Source organism: Nomascus leucogenys, chromosome 1a (genome assembly GCF_006542625.1).
Source record: "Nomascus leucogenys isolate Asia chromosome 1a, Asia_NLE_v1, whole genome shotgun sequence".
NCBI lineage: Eukaryota > Metazoa > Chordata > Mammalia > Primates > Hylobatidae > Nomascus > Nomascus leucogenys.
Genome location: NC_044381.1, coordinates 25,313,297 through 25,334,570, shown reverse-complemented (window position 1 = coordinate 25,334,570; position 21,274 = coordinate 25,313,297). Strand labels below are relative to the sequence as shown.

Here is a 21,274-nt window from a genome sequence, read left to right as displayed (position 1 = left end):
TGCTGGAGAAGAGAGCCGAACGTGGCACGTGGGCATGCAACATGTCCAATAACCCAGGCAGGGTGGGGCCGCGGGGTCTGGCTCTCAGCCAGCTCCACCAGCCGATTCCAGATCTGCTGCGGTGGATTGTAACAAAAAGTTTGCAGCTGATTCTAGTCAAAAAACCGCTGGGGCTTCTTTTCCCCTGATGCAGTGTAACTGCAGACTCTTTTAAAACACAAAACAGGCGCACGTGCGCACACACACACATACACATACACACACACACACACACACACACACACACGAAACAAGAAAAATCCTGGCACTGGACTGCAAATGGCTAGAGGGGTAACAAAAAGTGAGAAAGAAGCCAGCAAATAACACGCGTAGGGTTTACTCAGGTAAAAAATAAATGTCTTGGCTTAAATAAGAGGGGTATCTTTTGTTTGTTTTTTACCAGGAGGTTTATCAGAACCACTCACAATGCTTTGTAAAAACCAAAACTGCCTGTGCTCTGCTCCCTACCTATGGAAACAGAATCCTACACACGAGAGTGGCCCCCAGGAATCTGAGCTGTTCAAAGCTTCCCAGGTGTTTCTGATGCACACGACCCAGGTTAAAAACCAACGGCTTTGATGACAGCTAGAAGCAGCATTCATAGAGGACTCTGAGGAGCAACACTAGAATGACTGCTTGCCAGAAATCAAGGAGATCGGGCGTGCTGAAAGTTCTAGTACATTCCAGAATGTTCCTGCTTCCTGACAGGTGTTTGGCCACCACTGAACTTCACTTCTGAATGTCAGGATACCATCTTGTATACTCATCTCACAAGAGACACAGTATAAACATGGCCAGAACTCTTGATTCCTATAAGAAAAGCTAACCATAGCAGCCCAGCAGGAGCCTGGGTAACAGTGCAAAACCCTGCCTCTATTTTAAAAAATACAAAAAATTAGCCAGGCGTGGTGGCACACAACTGTGGTCCCAGCTACTAGGGAGGCTGAGGTGGGAGGATCACTTGAGCCTGGGAGGTTGAGGCTGCAGTAAGCTGTGATCACGCCACTGCACTCCAGCCTGGGTGACAGAGCGAGACCTTGTCTCCAAAAAAAAAAAAAAAAAAAAAGCCCAGGGGAAATGGTGATAACCAGTCAGTCTTTAAGGCATTACTTAGGGGTCATCTCCCTAAGAACCACCCAGCAGCCTACATAGCCTATATGTCACCACTGCAGTCCATCACACAAACAATGACAAGGAGGCTCTGGGGATATCAAAAGCAGGAAAAGGCTTTGTAGAGAATTTCACTGATGGAAGAGGCTAGAGGGAAACTCCACATTTAAAATGTTAACTCAAATTTTCTTTTTCTTCTCTGTTTCTAAAGTCCAAGACATAGACATGGGCAAACAAAACAAAAAAGAAATTCAGGCCAGGCACGGTGGCTCACACCTGTAATCCCAGCACTTTGGGAGGCCAAGGTGGGCAGATCACTTGAGGTCAGGAGTCTGAGACCAGCCTGGCTAACACAGTGAAACCCTGTCTCCAGTCAAATATAAACAATTAGCAGAGTGTGATGGTGCGCGCCTGTAATCCCATCTACTCAGGTGGCTGAGGCAGGAGAATCGCTTGAACCTGGGAGGTGGAGGCTGCAGTGAGCCAAGATCGTGCCACTGCACTCCAACCTAGGCAACACAGCAAGATTTCGTCTCAAAAAAAAAAAAAAAATGCAATTCAGGGGAGTTAAAAGATAACATGAAGGGATTTTAACAACTTTGCTATAATTACTCTGTTTTCCTTAAAGAGGGTTCCTTGTATTATAACAATCAAGAGAATATTTTGCAATCCCTTAAAACATAAGATGGCGATTTAGGACTGAGAAATGCTTTTCCAATATCTGCCTTCCCTTTTTGTAGTTGAGATAAAAATAAAACACCACAGAGCAACCAATCAATTTACCCAGGGTCCAAGAAAATAGAAGTGTGACAAGAATTTCTATTCACTCAGAAAAATGTCAAATTAAGCAAAGTTGTGGATTTTTAACGGAATACAGAAGCACCAGAAAAGTACTAATAACTCTTGCTGAGAAACAGAAAGACGGCAGACAGAAGAAGAGGCAAACCCACAATTGAGAAGAGCCAGCAGTGACATGTAAGGCAAGCCCTGCTGGGCGGGAGCTTGTTCGCATCGTGGCCTACCTTGTAAACTCCTCACGAAGGTTGTTTGGTTCTGAAGAATAGTATTTAACTCGAAAGTGTAAAGCATAAGCAGGTCCAACTAAACATTTGGAGATGGAAGGTTGAAGATGTTTTTCCCCCAGTTTTGAAGATCACAGGATGGACAAAAGGAAAAGCACGTTAAATCTACAACATTTAGCACGACATCAGGACAGCATAACTGGGCACGCGACACTAGTCAATTCTTTTCAGTCCTCGTCAGGGAAACTGAGATGGATGGACTTTTGTGTTGACTAAGATAGTTTAGCTAGTAACCTCATTCCAGGAGAAAAACCCTAGTGATCTAGACAGATTACTAAAAGCTGACATTTTACTTCCACCCCGATGCCACAATACTCCAAATTGACAGCTAGTTTTTACAAAGTACAAAGGCTAAAGCAAGGTGATGCAAAGTATTCTGTTATCTAAAAATACTTTAAAGTACTTTTAAGAGAATATGAATTTTTAAAAATTACCCAGGCATAAACAACATTAAAAAATGTGGTCTCCACACCTGTACATCAAGAAAGCTGTAGCAGACTATCAAAGATCCCTCCTACTCTCTCATCCTCTGAGTCTATGTTGTAACTCATTACAAAGTAGATATAATAGGTATAAAGCTGAGTTTCTGGAAAGCAGATTAATCAGAGGCATCTGATTTCAAATGAGAGCACAGTCGGTTTTTCAATATCCACTAAACATTTTTATTCAAATTTTAAACTCTCATCTTTGGCTAGCCTTAAGAAATTAAAAATCATCCACTTAATACCGAATTAATTTTTAAAATGCTTCCAAGTTCTAATGAAAACATAACACCTCCAAACACTGGCAAAGGACTTTACTCTTAGAAAAAAGAAATAAATGAGTGGGCTAAATTCTGCTTACTTACTTTTCATCTGCTTTTTTATGGGTTTGGCATGATCCAACCAGTGCTGAAAGAAAGAATAAAAAGTTTCTTTAGGAATAGTTCATCAGCAAGGTTATTCAGCCCTCACAGTTACCCTCCTCTAAAAGCCTTAGTAATTCTACCCACAAAAACCAGGGTTTGGATCACATCATGGGTTCTTAGGCTGGGAATCTGCAAACTGCTAGGGATGGTATAAAAAATTCAATGTTTATGCATATATGTGCATTCTTCTGGGGAGGGGACTCCCTGGTTTCTGGAAGTTTTACAAAGTGGTGCCTGAAAGAACATAAAACCCCTTAACTAATTGATCAGCATAACCACCAAATGCCTTTTCCTTCTGAGTTTCTCAAGTTACAGCCAATCTTCTCCAAGCATTCCAGGTCTCCATTAATCTAGCAAAAAGTACAAGCTATGATACCAATAATCTCTCATCATGCACTGGTCTTGAGGCTGTCGTCCTAAACTCTTTAAAGTACAGAACTAAAATTCACAACCCCTTTATTCTTTTGCCAGGAAAATGAGCCACACTGCAAATGCAAAGGCAGGCAGGGATTTGCCTAAGATCATTTTGCTCTGGTCAATGAGGGCATTTTAACTTCCTCTAGCTTTGACCAAAAGAACTGTTTCAGTCTTATCTAAGGAGATTACAAAACCATCTGCCTCATATAAAAGTTTCTCTATGAAGTCGAAGTCGTTGATACTGCTGTCCTAAGGAGTCTCAGCCACTTAGCTTCCATGGAGAACTGCATTTAGGAACATTCTACTGAGCCCCTCTGTGCAGACATGAGCTCCTGGAGGCCAGGGACCATGCACTTAATTGTGACTGTTTCCTGTGCCAGGCACAAGGTATGGCACCCAGCAGGCCCCTGTTAAGATTCTTGATAAATAAATAAATATTAAATATAAATTTTTTTTTTTAAAGTGAGGCAAGTAGGGACTATTCCCATCACTTTATGTGGACCTAATGCATGCTGGAACTTCTCTGTTAGAAAGACAGCTGGGGTGATACAAGCAGAGTGGGTTTCTCATGAGTTACTCAGAGTCAGAGGCCATTCTGCTGCCTGCCAATGGGCTTTCAGACACATTTGTGCTCTGCACAGTCTAATAATGAGGAGGGGCAGGACCCAACCAGGACAGTGTACTCCACACCTAACCAAAGAGGCCATTATGACTGTGTGGGAGGAAGGGGATAAGGAAACACAAAAGCGAATAACAGATGACTGATAATACAATAAGCTGGGGGCAGTGCAATGGGAGAACATGGGTTATGGGGCTTTTGTCATCTCCACTCCAGGCTAGGCAGCCATGTAATGTCACCACAGCAAGATGCGTATCTCAGACGCACATGTGCAGGATGTTTTATCTCATTGTTAATAGCTTTGAATTGGAAATGACCTAAATGTCCATCAACAAAGACGGATTAGAAAATGGCTCATCCACATAATGAAATACTATTTAAAACTGATGTAGGCCTGTATTTATTGATGTGGCATGAGATCCACAGCACAATGTTACACGAGAAAAAAAATCAGGTGGAATCTCATTTATATAAAATTATTATTTTCTATCTAGATACGTCCAGAAGGAATTGTAGAGCTTATTTTGGGATGGTGGGGCTGTGAATGCCATTTACTTTCTTTTTACCTTGCTGCATAATTGTTTATTTTAATGAGAATATTATTTTTAGGGGGTGGGCTGGGTTGTCACGTCCATATTCATTTGTTGTTTTATGAGTTCACCTCATTAGAATCAGATGCTGCTAGTGCCCTCAAACAAGCTGAAAACCCCCAACTTTGGCCCCTGGAGGGCGCTGATACAGACTTGATTTAAGCTCAATATTTACTTTCCTACCAAGTAACATGCTAAAGAATTCACCATTCATCCCCTAGTCTAAATTAGCCCATGAGAGGCTTGTCACTTAAAGGAGCTTGTTCCATTTCTTTCCTTTCTTAAGTCTCCTCACCACCATTTTGAGTAGAACAAGTTTAGGCCTCCCTTTCCTCTCCCTCTACTGTCAAAGTGTCATCTTTAGCCAAGTCCAACTTGTGCAGTCTCCTTGGCTGTGCTTTTCGATCCTGGCTGTGTATTAGTATTACCATCACTTGAGGAACTTTGAAAAAGTCAAAATTCAGGTCCCACCCAAGACTCATTAAACAGAGTCTCAGAGCATCAGTTTTCATAAATGCTTCCAGTGTGCCCGTTAAATATTTAGTATTGAAGTTTTCCACATCCTCTCCTACCCAGGAAGAGGTTCTGATGATCTTGGAGATCTTGAAACATCCCCAACCCCTTCTCGAAATTGCTGTTTGGGCTCTGCAAAATCTCAAGCAATTTCAGGTTTTACAGGCTAGTCCAAGAGGTGAAATGGCCAAACATCTGTGGCTGGTGTGCATTCACAGGCAGACCACAGCCAGATGCTGGTACCGGGCGGCTGACTGCTTTGCCCTCTGGCCACACTGCAAAAGGCATCCCCTCAGCCATTGCGGGCTGGGCTCCATCCTTCCTGCTCAGCCACAGAGCCCTGCCCAAAGCAGGGCCTGCCAGGATAGATGCCTATGAAAAGTCTGGGGCTGGTGAAGCCGAGAATGGAATCAGAAACGGCTTCTTCATTTTAAAAGCTCCTTGACCCCTTGGTGTTCGGATCAGGTTTTGCTTGCCTGTATCAGAGGCAGTAAGAAACCCAGTCACAATCCTAAAATGAGAGATGACAAAACATCATCTTGTATCCAATCAGTTCAAAATGATCTGACTTTCTTCTTAGTTGCAGGGGCCTTCCAGACTCTGATCACTCGTATTTTATCCCACAAGATCACCCTGTGACTTGAACACTGGGGCAATGAAAGCGCAATGTGGCATTTAGTAAACTGTATCCTACGCTCGGCTTTGAGGACTGTATTCAGCAGCAGCGGGACCTGTCTCAGATGTTCACCTATGTCCTGGCTAAATATAGCCATGCCGCCTGTGGGTAAACGCCAAGACAAATGGCTCCGGTCCTCTTAGCAGACCATTAAACCAGTCACTGGAAACAGACAGGTGCATTTTTGAGTTCAAATGGCAGGACATTTTACTCAAACACTCTAACGGGTGTTAGAAAGGTGGTTTCTAATCTGAATTTCTCATCCAAGTCCATCTGGCAAAATCCTTTCCATAAATGAAGATGTGTGAGATGATCTTGGCAAAGCCCATCTGTTCCAATAGTACATCAATTCTGGAAATATGACACCCATAAGGCTGGTTGTAGAATTTAATCATCTAAAATCTACATGGGAGCACTGGAACTACAAGGCCTCAGAGCAGCTCAGGAGTTGGAAGAGCATCTAACAACTCTCTGCCGGAACATCTCCTGAGCCTTCACCATTAAGTCTGAGTGATGACACTCGTAACAGGATTTCTAGTACCTGCAAATTTTCTTGGCTTATAAAGAGTATCTAAGTCAGGCATGGTGGCTCACACCTGTAATCTCAACAATTTGAGAGGCTGAGGCAGAAGGATCGTTTGAGCCCAGGAGTTCAAGATCAGCCTAGGCAACACTTGCTGCAAGACCCCATCTCTACAAACTTTTCTTTTTTAAAAATAGCTAGGCATGGTAGCATACACCTGTAGTCCCAGCTACTGAGGAGGCTGAGGTGGGAGAATCACTTGAGCCCAGGAGATCAAAGCTGCAATGAGCTACCATCACACTACTGCACTCCAGCCTGGGTGACAACGAGACCCTGTGTATATTAAAAATAGGCCAGGCGTGGTGGCTCACGTCTGTAATCCCAGTACTTTGGGAGGCCAAGGCAGGTGGATCACTTGAGGTCAGGAGTTCAAGGCCAGCCTGGACAACATGGTAAAATCCCATCTCTGTTAAAAATACAAAAACTAGCCAGGTGTGGTGGTGCATACCTGTAGTCCTAGCTACTTGGGAGGATGAGTCAGGAGAGTCCCTTGAACCAGGGAGGCAGAGGTTGCAGTGAGCCAAGATCACACCACTGTACTCCAGCCTGAGTGACAGAGTAAGACCCTATCTCAAATATATATATAGTTTGTGTTTAAACTAGAGCTGGAAGGAATCTGAAGAGATAATCAAATTGTACCCAAAGGATGAAAAGAGAAGGAAGGGGATGAACGCCTTTGGAGTTTACTGTATCACATCCATCCTCTGACTAAGGCTGGGGTGTGGGAGGTGCAGCCCTGATAAGAGGCAGAGCTGGAATTCAAACTCACACCCCTGTCAGCGTCAGCATCCAGTACTCTAGGTTTCCACACCACGGACTAGCCTAAAGTGCCTTCTCTGCCTATGGGGGATCTTTCCTGCTCCCCATGATGTCCAAGCCCTATACCAGCTACCTGCTGGTGTGAGATGATTTCCTTGGAATCATCTAAATCAGTGGTGGAGACCCCTTTAGCAGCTTCCGATTCAGCACCAGTATTTGCACGTGGGCAGGAAAACACTCACCCTGCCTCCCAGCATTCAGAGACAGGATGAGGAGAGGCCTGTGGCATTTCTTTTTTTTTTTCTTTTCGAGACAGAGTCTCGCTCTGTCACCCAGGCTGGAGTGCAGTGGTGTGATCGGGGCTCACTGCAACCTCTGCCTCCTGGGTTCAAGTGATTCTCCTGCCTCAGCCTCCCAAGTAGCTGGGGTTACAGGCATGTGCCACCACGCCTGGCTAATTTTTATACTTTTAGTAGAAACAGGGTTTTGCCATGTTGGCTAGTCTGGTCTTGAACTCCTGACCTCAGGTGATCCACCTGCCTTGGCCTCCCAAAGTGCTGGGATTACAGACGTGGGCCACCATACCAGGCCCTGTGGCATTTCTTGAGTGCAGTTTACATTTCTTTGGACCACCATGCAAGGAGGCAGATGATCAGGGTTCAAGTTGCAGCTCTGCCACTCACCTGATGTGTGGCCACAAGCAAGCCCCCTGACGCTCCCAACCCACCTCACAGCCCAGGCACCTGAGCCTCAGCTTCAGCCCCTGTAAACAGAACTATCCCCTAAGCACTGTCTATGGAAACTTCACTGAACCAAATGGGTGGAAGGAAGGGGTTTTGTCTGTTTCCAGCAGTTGTCATATAGATCCCACTATTAGCATTTATACTCTCCTATGTCCCCTCCAGGTATACCTAGTAGTCACTCTTTTCTTTCTATAATTATATCTGAGATGGCAAGAGCACCCAATAGTGTCCACACAAGTGGCAAATGTGATGACATTCAGAACAATCATTAAAGCAAAGCCAAAGGAGCTGCAAGAGTCCCTTTAGTGGCCACTGAACCCTCCCAGCAGGCACCATATCTATGTACCAACCTCACTATGCAGGCCTGTGCCTCTCATTGCCAGATTCTATGCTGCAAAGGCCAGAGGACACACATCTGACAAGTCTTGAGACAAAGGTCAAAATAATCTATTTTGGATTCCTTACTGCAAAATATACCATCAGAAAAAGCTCCCTTTTCATGTTGAAAAGCAGCTTAGGGAAGGACTTATGGTGGCCACATCTACCCTCCAGGACACCTGCTCCCGAGAGGAAGGGAGGCTCCTGCTTGGTGGGGCTGTTATTACCACTGCCCAAAATCCCTGCCCCTCCTCTGCCTGGCAAACTCCTCTTATTCTCTGTGGCCCACATCAGTGTTCACCCTTCCTCTTGGATATCTTGTTCATTTTATCAATAATACGTAGACAGTCTCTCCTCCAGACCCACAGAGGGACCTTTACACTGGTCCTTTAGAGGACTGAATACACTGCAGTTCAGGGGATTACTTGTCTATGTCTCCCAACAGAATGTGGCAAGCAGGAACAATATCCAGCTCATTTGTGCAACCACAGAGCTCAGCACTGAGTGAGCTCCAAGTCCAAGTTAGCTGAATGGGATTGACTGAACCTTCCCTTTCTTCCTTCTATATATGTATGTACGCACGAACCAAGTGCATATTCAAGCTGTAGAGCCAAGTGGAAAGTGCTGGACTTTGGAATGAGACCAAGTTCTGAATCCTGGCTTTAACCTTCACAGCATTCTTAGGAACATTAGTGTCTCTGAGCCTCAGCTTCACCATCTGTAAAATGGTTCTGTTTTATGGCCTACTTTATAGATCATTGATGAATGTTAAACAAGAGTTACACAAAGACTGTAGTTCAGTGCTGGGCTCAGGGCGAGAACTGGGTAAACAGCACTTATCGTGATCAGGCAGTGGGAAAGTGAGACGGTGCAGGCCTGAGCCCTTGGCTCTCAGAAGCAAACTTTGATATGTAAACACAGACTCCCAGCCCCTGCTTTGAGCTGTACCAAAGTGAAATCTGCAGAGTGGGTTCCTGGATGGCCTCCTGTTTTGACATGGAAAAGGGAAACAGGAGGTCCTAGTCCCAACTGCTAAAAATAGATGATATCAATAGGCTTTGACAGTTGCTTCAGGGCTGGGCAGGGCACTATGGAAACCAGGCCTGGCTCTTTTCAGGGAGCTGTGGATATAAGCTGGGTATGCAGAGAGCCATGCCAAGAGCCCTGCAGCTGCCAACCCTCTGATCTGCATGTCAGGGGCTGGGTGGGAACACCAGTGCTTGAAGGAGGCTCAATTACGGGGCAATAAGCCAATAGCCAAGTGAACCATTCCCTTACGGGTCCATCTACTACCCTACTGTCCGCAGAAACACCTCCTATGACATCCAATCACCTCCCAGGTCCTATGAAAATCAATGACCCCAAAACCCATCTCAGCAGACTCTCCCAAAAGCCTCTTGTTTAAATTGGCTAAGGTTTCTCCCACAGGCAATGCGGGCCTTACAGGTTCCAATCAGCTAACTGTACCTTCTTAGCATGCTCACCCCTGGGGGCAGTGATGACTTCTGGTCCCCCCTCACACTGCCCAGCTACAAAGAGGAGACCCATACCCATGTCCCAGGTTACAAAAACTTTCTCCTCCATTAATTCTCTGAGCTCCTCAAATTCCCCATGAAACAGATGTCATTACACTACCTCCACTTTACAGCTAGGAAACTGAGCTCAAGAGTAGGATGTACTAGAAAGAGCACATAGACCTGGAATTGCAAAACTTGAGTTTGAGTCCAAGCTGTGCTATTCACTAAGCGACTTGCCAAGGTCTAAGGGCTTTGGTTTCACCATCTAGAAGACGGTAAAGAAAAGATCTAGAAAGATTTGACAAATGCATCTCCTCAGGTTCCTTCTAGGGCTAAAAAAGAAGGTTCTAGGTTATGTGCCTTGTCCCCAAGAATCACCGAGTTAAGAAGAGGAGGTCCTAAGTCTTAGGATCTAATTTTAAAGTTTTATATATATATATAAAATGTATGTATATACATAAATAATACATATGTGTATATATACATATATATTATATATAATACATATGTGTGTATACACACACACACACACACACACAAATAACAAACCCAAGGCCAAACAGTCAAATGGCCACAGAAGGCAAAATAAGATTTGCATAGAAGAAAAAACACTTCGAGAGTTCAGGACACGCTTCATGAAGGATGAGGGGGGTCATCTGAGATGGTCTTGAAGGACAGCTGGAAGTTTAAACAGGTAAGAAACAGCAGGAGAAACAGCACGAGCAAAGGCACAGAGATAAGTGCAGGCATCATCAGACCAAGGCTGTAAGGAGCCCAGCTCAGAAAGCAAAGATGGGAATGAATAGAGGGTCCTGTGAACTGCTGCTGCCACACAGCTCTTGCATCCTCAGAGCTGGAGGCAGATGAGGACCCCCACCCTCCCACCTGCTTTTGCCTCACATTCGTAGAGTTGGATGCTGGAAAGGCCTGAGAGCCTGAGCATCTGCAGGTGTCTGGCCTGGGAAAGCCGCCTGTATCCTGCTGTGAACACCCCTCCTGCTGCACAGTGATAGGGCACTGGCAGGCGGGAAAGCCTGCCAGCCAAGTCAGCAGAAGCTCATGGCAAAGGCCTTCATAATGGAGTCACAGACTTGGCTTTCTGGGAATCTGAGTGGCTAATGAGGGGTCACTTGGGGATGAGGACATGCTGTCAAGGCAACAGGCATAGGTTCTAAGGGCAGAAATGAAAGATACCTTCTCCTTTCTAACTAGAGAAGGCATTTGCAGCAGACATGCCAACCTCCCCTTTAGACCCAGAATGACTGAACATTAGAAGTGTAAGTTTTCTTGGAGAACAGGTCCAAGTATCCCATTTTACAGATGAGAAAACAGAGGCCAGAGGAGCAAGGCAGCCTATCTAAAGCCTACCAAGTCAGAGGCAGAGCCAGGAACAAGGTACAATCTGACTTCTAGTCCAGGGCCATAGATATTCTGAAACCAAAAATACCGCATGCTTTAAGACACACAGGAGAAGGCAGAATCAAGAAGAGTTCCAGGGAAGAAGAGGGCTGGAGAGTGGCAGATGCTGGAAACAGGTGGAGGATGCTGGGGACAGAGAGAACTCTAAATGTGGCATTCAGGAAGCAAGTGGAAATAGGACTGCTGTTCCAGGTGTAGAGAGTAGATGGAGAAGTAGGCATGCAAAAAAAAAAAAAAAAAAAAAAATAGATGGACAGACAGAATCGGAAGTGTAGGGGAAGAAAATTCAAGGAGTTTTAGCTGAACGACCTCACTCTTCTCAGCAGGTGAGGCAAATGCTGGAACAAAGTCTCCCGGGGGACTGGACTAAAGGTCTGTGCTAAGATCTAGACATGGACCTGTCGGGTGGCCACGAGTCAATCTGGGGCTACTGAGGCTCAGAGAGCAGCTCGGGGACTTGGACTCTGCTGAACCTGTGATCGGTGCTGATGCCAGAAGGCACAGACCGTGGCTCTCTCCAGCAACGCCTGGCAGGCTGGGACAAGCCGCAGAGGAAACAGATGGGCCTGTGTGTCAAGGGGAGGCCAGGGGACAGTCACAGGGGCAGGAGAATCAAAGGCCAAGTGAGGACACAGGTGAGGTGGCCGAGGCCTGGCTCAGGCTGGGAGGAAGGCCAGGGCAGGAGGAGGCTGGGAGGGGAGAAAGGGCAGAAGGAGACCGTTGTTGGCCAAGCCCAGAGGGAGAGGAACTGGGAAAATGGAATGAATCAAGGGAAGTTACCCTGGAATGGGGACTGGCAGAATTCTGGATCTTGGAGTGCGGGTGGTGACAGGACCCGTGGGAATCTATGTGGGCCTTATCAATCTGCTCGAGTGAAGCTTAAATGACAGGAAACAGTGTCCAGAATATGTAGGAGGGCCAGTAACTTCAGTCCTGAGGCTACCCAGAGGAAGAGAAAAACCGAGACACCACAGGCCTCGAGGGATGTGAAGGACAGTCATGAGGTCAGAGGGTAGGACACTGGTCGGCCCAACTTCAAAGGAAGCGGAACTGGAGTGAGAGGCGGAAAGGGAAAAGTTGTTCTGCCCTACTCCCGGGCCCGGTGGGCGGAGTGAGAGTCTCTGGCTGAGAAATGAGAAGGAACCCGGGAGGGTTTGAGGAGGACAGTTTGAGGAGGACACAGTTTGGGGGCAGGGTGGGGTGGCATAACAGGAAGTCCTGAAGATGCAGAGGAAGTGGCTGAGGTTGAGGGACACATCTGCACAGGGACATCCAGTAAGAGTGTCCACCCCAGAGGCACTGTAGCCAGGATGCATTCCCGTCCAGATTCCAATCTGTCACCGAAGGACTCAGCGTGTCACTAACGTTCTCCAGCAGACCTAATTCCCAGGTACCAATTTTGTACATCTTCACCTTACAAATGTCACATGTCATCTGACAACTTCCAGATACAATCAGGAAGTATCTGATAAGTATCTTCCAGTAGACAGCCTTAACCATTATGAGGAGCTCCAGGTCTCCAGCTCAAACATCCTGATCAGGGAACTCAGCCTTTACTACACTGTCTAAAAGAGTGCTTCCCCTCCCCCCCGTCTACCCCTTCCTCGCCTTTATTTTTCTTGACTCCTATTACCATCTGGCATATGACATATCTATGTGCACTGCTTTATCCGCAACACTCAGCACAGGGCCCAGTGCATAATGGGCACTCCATAAATAGATCTAGATTGTCGAATAAATTATCTTTGAAACCCCAAGCTAGATTTTGTTGGGAAGGGGAACTATGAAGTCATTCCTGCTTTTATAAAGAGTGGGTCTGAGCTTTGTGGAGTTCACTCATTCTAACATCTCCACTGCGAACAGTTCTGTCTCAGGCAAAGCAAGTAAAGTGCTGACCTAACGCAGCCTCTTGGAACCTGCAAGATGGTTCTCGGCAACAGCAAGACCTGCTCCGACCCCATCCACCCCCAACCCCACTAAGCCTGGCTGGCATTCAGCTCCGTTCATAGCACCTGCTCTTTAGCCAGGCAGACTCTGCAAGAAGATGGTGGCACAGCCTCTTCTGCTGGTTAAAAATAAAAGCAGCACCATTAAAAGAGTTTCTTTCGTTTCCTTTTTTTTTTTTTTTTTTCTTTTGAGACAGGGTCTTACTCTGTCACCCAGGCTGGAATACAGCCACTGGGGAGGCTGAGGTGGCAGGATCGATTGAGCCCACTGCAGCCTTGACCATCTGGGTTCAATCAATCCTCCTACCTCAGCCTCCCTAGTAGCTGGGACTTCAGGCACATGCCACCACGCCTGGCTAATTTTTGTATTCTTTGTTGAGATGGGGTTTTGCCTTATTGCCCAGACTGGTTTTGAACTCCTGGACTCAAGCAATCCACTTGCCTCAGCCTCCCAAAGTGCTGGGATTACAGGCATGAGCCACTGCCCCCAGCCTAAAAGAACTTCTATAATGATGTTTCTTCTTTCTACCTTTTCTAGAAATTTGCCTATAATGCATCCCTAATGCATCCCATTCACATCCTCTCCTGGTTATTGGCCACCTCAAGGGTGAGGCACCCTACAGGCATTGTGATGCATGGCACTTGAGCACCACAACCTCCATCCCGATGCCTGTTACTGGCACAGTATCACAGTTTTACTCCTGTTTTTCTCTACCCATTTCTAGCAACTGTGGATGTGCAATTAGCAATGAAAAGCCAATCTGTTCTGAAATGAATCAAAGCAATAACTTACCGCAACCTGGGCAGAGTCGAGGAACTGGAGGCCAAAGTAATCTGTTTCCACAAGGTCCAAGTGGTACACAATCTGATCAAACAAATCCTGGCCTTTGGCATGTTTCTGGAAGACAATTGGGAAGATGAAAAAACTTAGGGTGAGACAGCTAGGTAAGAAAAAAATGTTAAAACCCCACTTCTCTTTGTAAATTGCATACATGTCAACACATACAAATTTTTAAATTTGTAATTAGTTTGATTGTAAGTGTAATACAAACTCATGATTAAAGAAACTCAAATGCCACATAACAGCATAAAGTTAAGAATCTAGATAACCCTGTTAACTTTTGCTAGTCTCTTCTTACAAAAAGAATACTTTTTGGATGAATACCTACACGGGAAGATAAGCTTTGCCAAAATCAGACACGCTTGAAGAAGGGTATAACAGGGCCTTACTCTAGCATAGCGAAAGCTGGGCTGTTTCTCAATGCAGGCAACCTTACTTAGGAAAGAAAGCTCATCCTCTGAAATTGGCTCTTCCAGTCTTTCGATTTCACAAAGTAGGTAACCAAGTCTCAGGGAAACCCAAAGACCTGTTGGAGGTCACAGGCCATGAACCAGGACTCAAACTCAAATTCCAGGTTCATGCCAAGGTTTTGACTATGTGGTATACACATGGGGCATGAGCACAAGAAAGCAGTCGGAGAAACAAGGGGTCAAGTCCTGCATCTGCCACTTGACTTCGTAAAAGTCACTCCTCCTAATGCTTCTATTCCTGCCCCTGTAAAATGGGCCTCAGGATACCTGCTTTCCCCACCTGCCTTGGGAAAACTGAGAGAGAATTTGAATGAGAAACCACTGCGCAAGAATACTGAAGTCTCTGACAAATGAAAAGGCTTCTTAATAGTCACCCAAGCGGAGCAGACACGCTTCTCAGATAAAACAACATCATTGTCAATGGATCCAAACACAAATATGCTTAAATCTAAGTGCCATAATCACAAAGAAAAAAAAAACCAACTCCATTGGATGACTCGGTAGCAACTCCTTATTATGGAAGCTGGTAAAGAAAGGGAAAGAATCCAGCACTGAATCTCCCTTTAACTGCAGCACTGGATAACCTAAGAGTAGACAGAAGCATATGCAGAAATTAATTCAAAGTGCATCAAAGACCTAAATGTAAGAGCTAAAACTATAAAACTCTCAGAATAAAACATAGGCATAAAGCCTCATGACTTTGAGTTAGACAATGATTTCTTAGCTATGACACCAAAAGCACAAGCAACAAAAGAAAAAATAAACTGGACGTCATCAAAATGTGAGACTTTTTTTTTTTTTTTTGCTTCAAAGGACATCCAGACATGAAGAAAGTGCAGACAACCCAGATGGGAGAACATGTTTGCAAATCTAGACTTTTAATCTAGAATATATAAAGAACTATTACAGCTCAATAATAAAAAGGCAAGTATCCAATTTAAAAATGGACAGAAGAGGGTATATACAGCTAGTTCCCCCCAAACATACAAATGGTCAATAAACACATGGAAAGATGCTCAGCATCACTAGTCATGAGGGAAATGCAAATCAAAATTACAATCAAATACTACGTTACACTCACTAGGATGGCTATAATTAAAAACGCCGGGCACAGTGGCTCATGCCTGTAATCCCAACAATTTGGGAGTCTGAGGCGGGTGGATCACTTGAGATCATGAGTTCAAGACCAGCCTGGCCAACATGGTGAAACCCCATCTCTACTACAAATACAAAAATTAGTAGGGTGTGGTGATGGGCACCTGTAATCCCAGCTATTCGGGAGGCTGAGGTCGGGGAGGTGGAGGTTGCAGTGAGTCGAGATTGTGCCACTGCACTCAGCCTTGGCAGTAGAGCGAGACTCCATCTCATAAATAAATAAACTTAAAAAAAGGCAGATCATAACAAATGTTGGAGAAGTAGAAACCCTCATATACTGCTGATGGGCATGTAAAACTGTGCAGCTGCTTTGGAAAATAGCCTGGCAGTTCCACAAATGGCTAAACATAGAGTTAGTTACCACATGACCCAGCAATTCTACTCGTAGGTAAGAGAAATGAAAACATATGTCCATGTAAAAACTTGTACACAAATGCTCATAGCAGTATTATTTATAATATTCAAAGGTTGAAACAACTCAAATATCTATCAATTGATGAATGGATCAACAAAATGCAGTATAACTGTACAATGGACTATCATTTGGCCGTAAAAAAGAATGAAGTGCTGATATGCACTTCCACATGGATGGACCTAGGAAACATTATGCTAAGTGAAAGAAGCCAGACACAAGGAGCCGCCACACATCATATGATCCATTTATAAGAAACCTCCAAAGGAGGGAAATCTATAGAGCCAGAAATTAGATTAGTGGTTGCTTCGGGCAAAGGGTTTTGGGGGATGACAGCTAAGGGGAGTATGGTTATTTGTAGGGGGAAGGGGGATTTAAATGAAATGTTCTAAAATTGCTTGTGGTGACAGCTGCACAACTCTGTGAATATACTAAGAGCTGCTGGACTGTACATTTTATATAGGCAAACTGTATGATGTGAATCTAAATAAAGCTTTTAAAAATAGTAGGTGGGTGGAGTTTTTCTGTATTGAAGTATTTCAACAAATAAATGAAGAAATAACAGAACTGCAATATCATCACTTTGCAACCCCTAACAGGTAGTAGGCTCTAAGCACTGAACATCAGTGGCTACTAACATCACAACAGGAGACAACCAGACATTACATGCCACCTGATAAGAACACCCCAACACCTAAGATGTAACCTTGCTCCCCAACCTCTCTCTCTGCAAGATTTAGCTTCTGAGAACCACTCAGGACAAATGATCTCATTTCTTTTTTTTTTGAAATGGAGTTTTGCTCTTGTCGCCCAGCCTGGAGTGCAGTGGTGTGATCTTGACTCACTGCAACCTCTGCCTCCTGGATTCAAGCGATTCTGCTGCCTCAGCCTCCCGAGTAGCTGGGATTACAGGCGTGCGCCACCAAGCCCAGCTTATTTTTAGTAGAGACGGGGTTTCACCATGTTGGCCAGGCTGGTCTCGAACTCCTGACCTCAAGTGATCCGCCCACCTTGGCTTCTCAAAGTGCTGGGGTTACAGGCATGAGCCACTGCACCCGGCCAAATGATCCCATTTCTTTCTTCAACAAGCAGATAGGGAAGAGAAGAGATAGAGGCGATACCTACAGATTAAAAGAGATTTAAAATAGACTTTTTTCTTAAAGGCAAAATGAAAAGGCAACGTCTACGGATGCATACTTGGGTGACAAAACTAGAGAAGAACAAGGAAGTGGCCACAATAAAGTCAGGGTAATTGTTGATCTTGTGGCAAGGTTACACTAAGGGCTTCTGGGTGGTGGGCAGGGTTCTCCCCTGACTTGTGTAGTGGTACCAGGATGTCTGCCTTCTCGTAACCCAGTAAACTGGGTACCTTTGTTTTCTTTGTGCAGTTGTATTTGTGTGACACACAGCAGCAATAACACAAAGTAAAAACAAAGAATGAAAACTGCATCATGGGATTACAGCCTTCAGGCTCTTTCCTTCCTCGACATACTCCTCCAAAGGCAACAGGTCAACAGAAGCAGAAGGCAGGATATGCAACTGGAGAAAGGAGGCTGGGGGGATGAGATGGCCTCATCTCTCCACCACAGGGATGCAGAACCACGACACATCAACTATCCAGAATACTGTTCAGCCATTATAAAAGATAATTATGAAGATGAGATAAAAAACAAGGAAAATTTTAATGACAATGTTAGGTAAACAGACTTTAAAGGAATAAGCAAGCTGTGATTGCAACTAAATAAATATACGTATGTGTTATGTACATAGACTGCTTGATAAAAACAGGAAATTTGCTAAAATGAAAATAGTTGTACAGATGCTCCTTATGATGGGATTACATCTCAATAAACCTATTATAAGTTGTAAATGCACTTAAGGCCAGGCACAGTGGCTCATGCCTGTAATTCCAGTACTTTGGGAGGCTGAGGCTGGAGGATTGCTTGAGGCCAAGAGTTCAAGATCAGCCTGGGTAACATAGAAAGACCCCATCTCTACAAAAACGTAAAAAAAAAAAATTAGTTGGGCATGGTGGCATGCATCTGTAGTCCTAGCTACTCAGGAGGCTGAGGCAGAAGGATCACTTGAAGTTCGAGGTTGCAATAAACTGCATTGTACCTCTATACTCTAGCCTGGGTGACAGAGTGACACCTTGACTTAAAAAAAAGAAAAGAAAAAATGCACTTAATACACCTAACCTACTGAACATCACAGCTTAACCTAGCCTACCTTAAACGTGCTCAGCAAAAATCATTGAACGCAAAGCCTATTGTACGATGAAGTTTTGAATATCTCACGTAATTTATTGAATAACGTACTGAAAGTGAACAACAGAATGGTTGCATGGGTACCCAAAGTATGGTTTTCACTGAATGCATTATTACTTTCACACCATCATAAAGCCACAGAATCCTTAGTCAAACCACTGTAAATTGGAAACCATCTATATTAGGATGAAGCATAGAGAAACCGTGGATGGCTTTGTTCCTAAGCTTTTTGTTTGTTTTAGACAGGGTCTTGCTCTGTCGCCCAGGCTGGAGTGCAGTGGCAGGATCATAGTTCACTGTAGCCTTGAACTCCTGGGCTCAAAGGATCCCACTCCCTCAGCCTCCCAAGTAGCTAGGATTACAGGCACACCCCACCACGCTGGGCTAATTTTAAAATATTTTGTAGAGGCGGGGTCTTGCTATGTTGCTCATGGTGGTCTTAAACTCTGGGCTCAAGTGATCCACCTTAGCCTCCCAAAGCCCTGGGATCGGAGGCGTGAGCCCCCACGTCTGGCTTCCCCCCAAGTTTTAACAGTGATCTTCTGGCAGTTGTCAGAGACCAAATACAATTTCTTAAAAATCACCATTCTGGTACTTTTCCTTCTTGACCTTAACAACCCATCTTTTGGATATTTTTTTCCCTATTACTATCCATCGCTACTGGCTCTACACAATACCTATTATCATGGCTCCAGTGCTTCATTAGAGAATCTGCTAGTGGGACAGAACTAGTTAAGTAACACTTTTAGCAGCAGGATGTGGCAGAAAAATTGGGCCAGAAGGAAGCAAGAAACCTGTGCTCTAGTCCCAGATGCACCACCAACTGCGACCTTAAGCAATTCACAATTTCCCCAAATCCGTATCGCCAACCCAGACTTATCCTGCAGCAGCAAATCTGCAATGGTGCCCTGAATACACAGGGCCACCAAAACTCAAATGGCCCCAAATCCAACCCGTTCCCCACCTGGGTCTGTTTTGGTTCTGGGCTGACCATCCCATCAGTCACAGAGTATTAACTGAACCATCACAGCTCTACTTATGTAAAATGAAGAGGATTACCCTAAGTTTCTGTCTAGGTCATTCCAAATCTCAGTTTTCTGATGTTTCTAAAATGGCTCTTAGTGTAGAAGGGGCTGGAGGTGGAGATTGGGAAAGGGATCTTTCGAGGGATGGCAGGTCCCTCCTGCCATGCTAGACACTCACTGAGCTGGCTCGGAGATGGAAGACAGCAGGGGCTGGGGGATAGGTACCATCTTTACTCAACTCTGACGCTTTTTTTAATATATCTATAACTGCCCCTCCCATATGTCCCCCAAGTATGTCTTTGTTTGCTACCTTCTGCTGGAAGAGAGAATTCCCAAAAGCCCTTTCCAGCTTCAAGAATAATCTGGTTAAATTATGAGGGCTGGAATGGAGGGGTCCTCCAAACAGGGGTCCCCAGTGGGTTACCAGGTAGAATGAAGACAAGGTGATCGAGGTCACTGCCCTTGAAACCACCATCTCTCACTCTTCCCAGCCTGCAGTGTCCCCTCTCAAAACTAAGAAAGCTCCAGGCAACTTACTTCGCCTGCACTGCCAGCCTGGACACCCCACCCGGGGCAACCCCTACAAATCTGAGATGACACAAACTGTCATCTCAGGCTTAGCCCAAACATTCCATCTTTCAGGAGCCTCCCCAACTCTACTCCCGCCCCCGGAGAAGTAAGTGCTCCCTCCTCAGCATTCCCGTAAGCAGGTGTGTGCCTTAAGCATATACATACTCATCACACTGTACTGCAGCTGCCTGTGCTCCTGTGTCAGAATCCTACTTCTGACTGAGACGCTCCCTCCCTGAGGACAGGGACCAGCTGTGTTCATCTGAGTACCCACATCTCTGTTCCTCCATCCCCAAAGCACAGTGCCTGGCTGGCACACATCAGGCACTCCATAAATGACTATCTTATGCAGGGGAGGGTGGATGGATGGATGGATGGATGGATGTGAATGGAAGGATGGATAGCAGCGAGAGAGGGGTAAGCTCTGGGGCCAAGAAAGAGATGTTCTGGATGAGCCGAGCTACAACACTGACAACAGACTGGTGGTGCTCTACCAGCAGCAGGCCTAAAAAAGAGGATACACTCATTAAAATCTTTTCAAATTAAGTATTCCATGAACAAGCACCTAGGGAACCGTGTGCACTGCCAAGGCTGTTTACCTAAGCATAATTTTGTTCCATTATGCAATGCATTGTCTAGTGATTATAATAGAAGATGAGTTACTGTGACAAGCCTGGAAAGCCATTTCTTATTGCCTTATCGTTACCCAGGTCTCCCTCTCTGTGATGAATTCATCCACTCATTTAACAAATATTTGCCAACTGCTCATCAAATCCCAACCACCATTCTGGGTGTTGCGGACACAACTCACGTTACTCCCTCGCTATGGGAAGCCCTGTAGGAACTAAAGGAAGTTCTCACTGAACAAGTACTTCTTGAGGGGCCAAGTCATCCAAAACAGGGTTGAAACTCAAACCCAGAGGTAGCAACACCATTTTCCTCCCTGCCTTCTTAAGCAGAAGGTACTGAATGTAACAGCTAAGTTGGGATCCCCGTTCTGAAATGCAATAATGCGCCATCTCCTTCCAGACTTGTATGGTGAGCTGTTCCCAAACACAGCAGGCTCCAGAGAGCTCCTACCTTTGAGTTCTTGCATCGATGTTTTCTAGTTTTTCTGCCAACACATTAACTTTTCCCAAAGACCAACAACTGGTGGTTTTGAGTCAGTCTATGTCTCTGTAGCAGCTCCTTCTGATGACATGAGCTAAAAATAACCCAGCTCATTAAAATCATGTG

The 21,274-nt window shown here is 45.1% G+C and overlaps 1 protein-coding gene across 7 annotated transcripts in view; it reads right to left on the bottom strand.

The window, feature by feature from the left end:
- EPB41L4B (erythrocyte membrane protein band 4.1 like 4B) overlaps positions 1–21,274 on the bottom strand; it is a 148,476-nt gene that overhangs the window by 93,284 nt on the left and 33,918 nt on the right. For all 7 annotated transcript variants that reach the window (XM_030823749.1, XM_003260336.4, XM_030823924.1 and 4 more), the window contains exons 2-4: positions 14,092–14,196; positions 3,079–3,121; positions 2,172–2,250 (exon numbers count right to left, since the gene is read on the bottom strand). In XM_030823749.1, the coding sequence (XP_030679609.1) occupies positions 2,172–2,250; positions 3,079–3,121; positions 14,092–14,196 (227 nt within the window). The remainder of the gene's footprint in view (positions 1–2,171; positions 2,251–3,078; positions 3,122–14,091; positions 14,197–21,274) is intronic.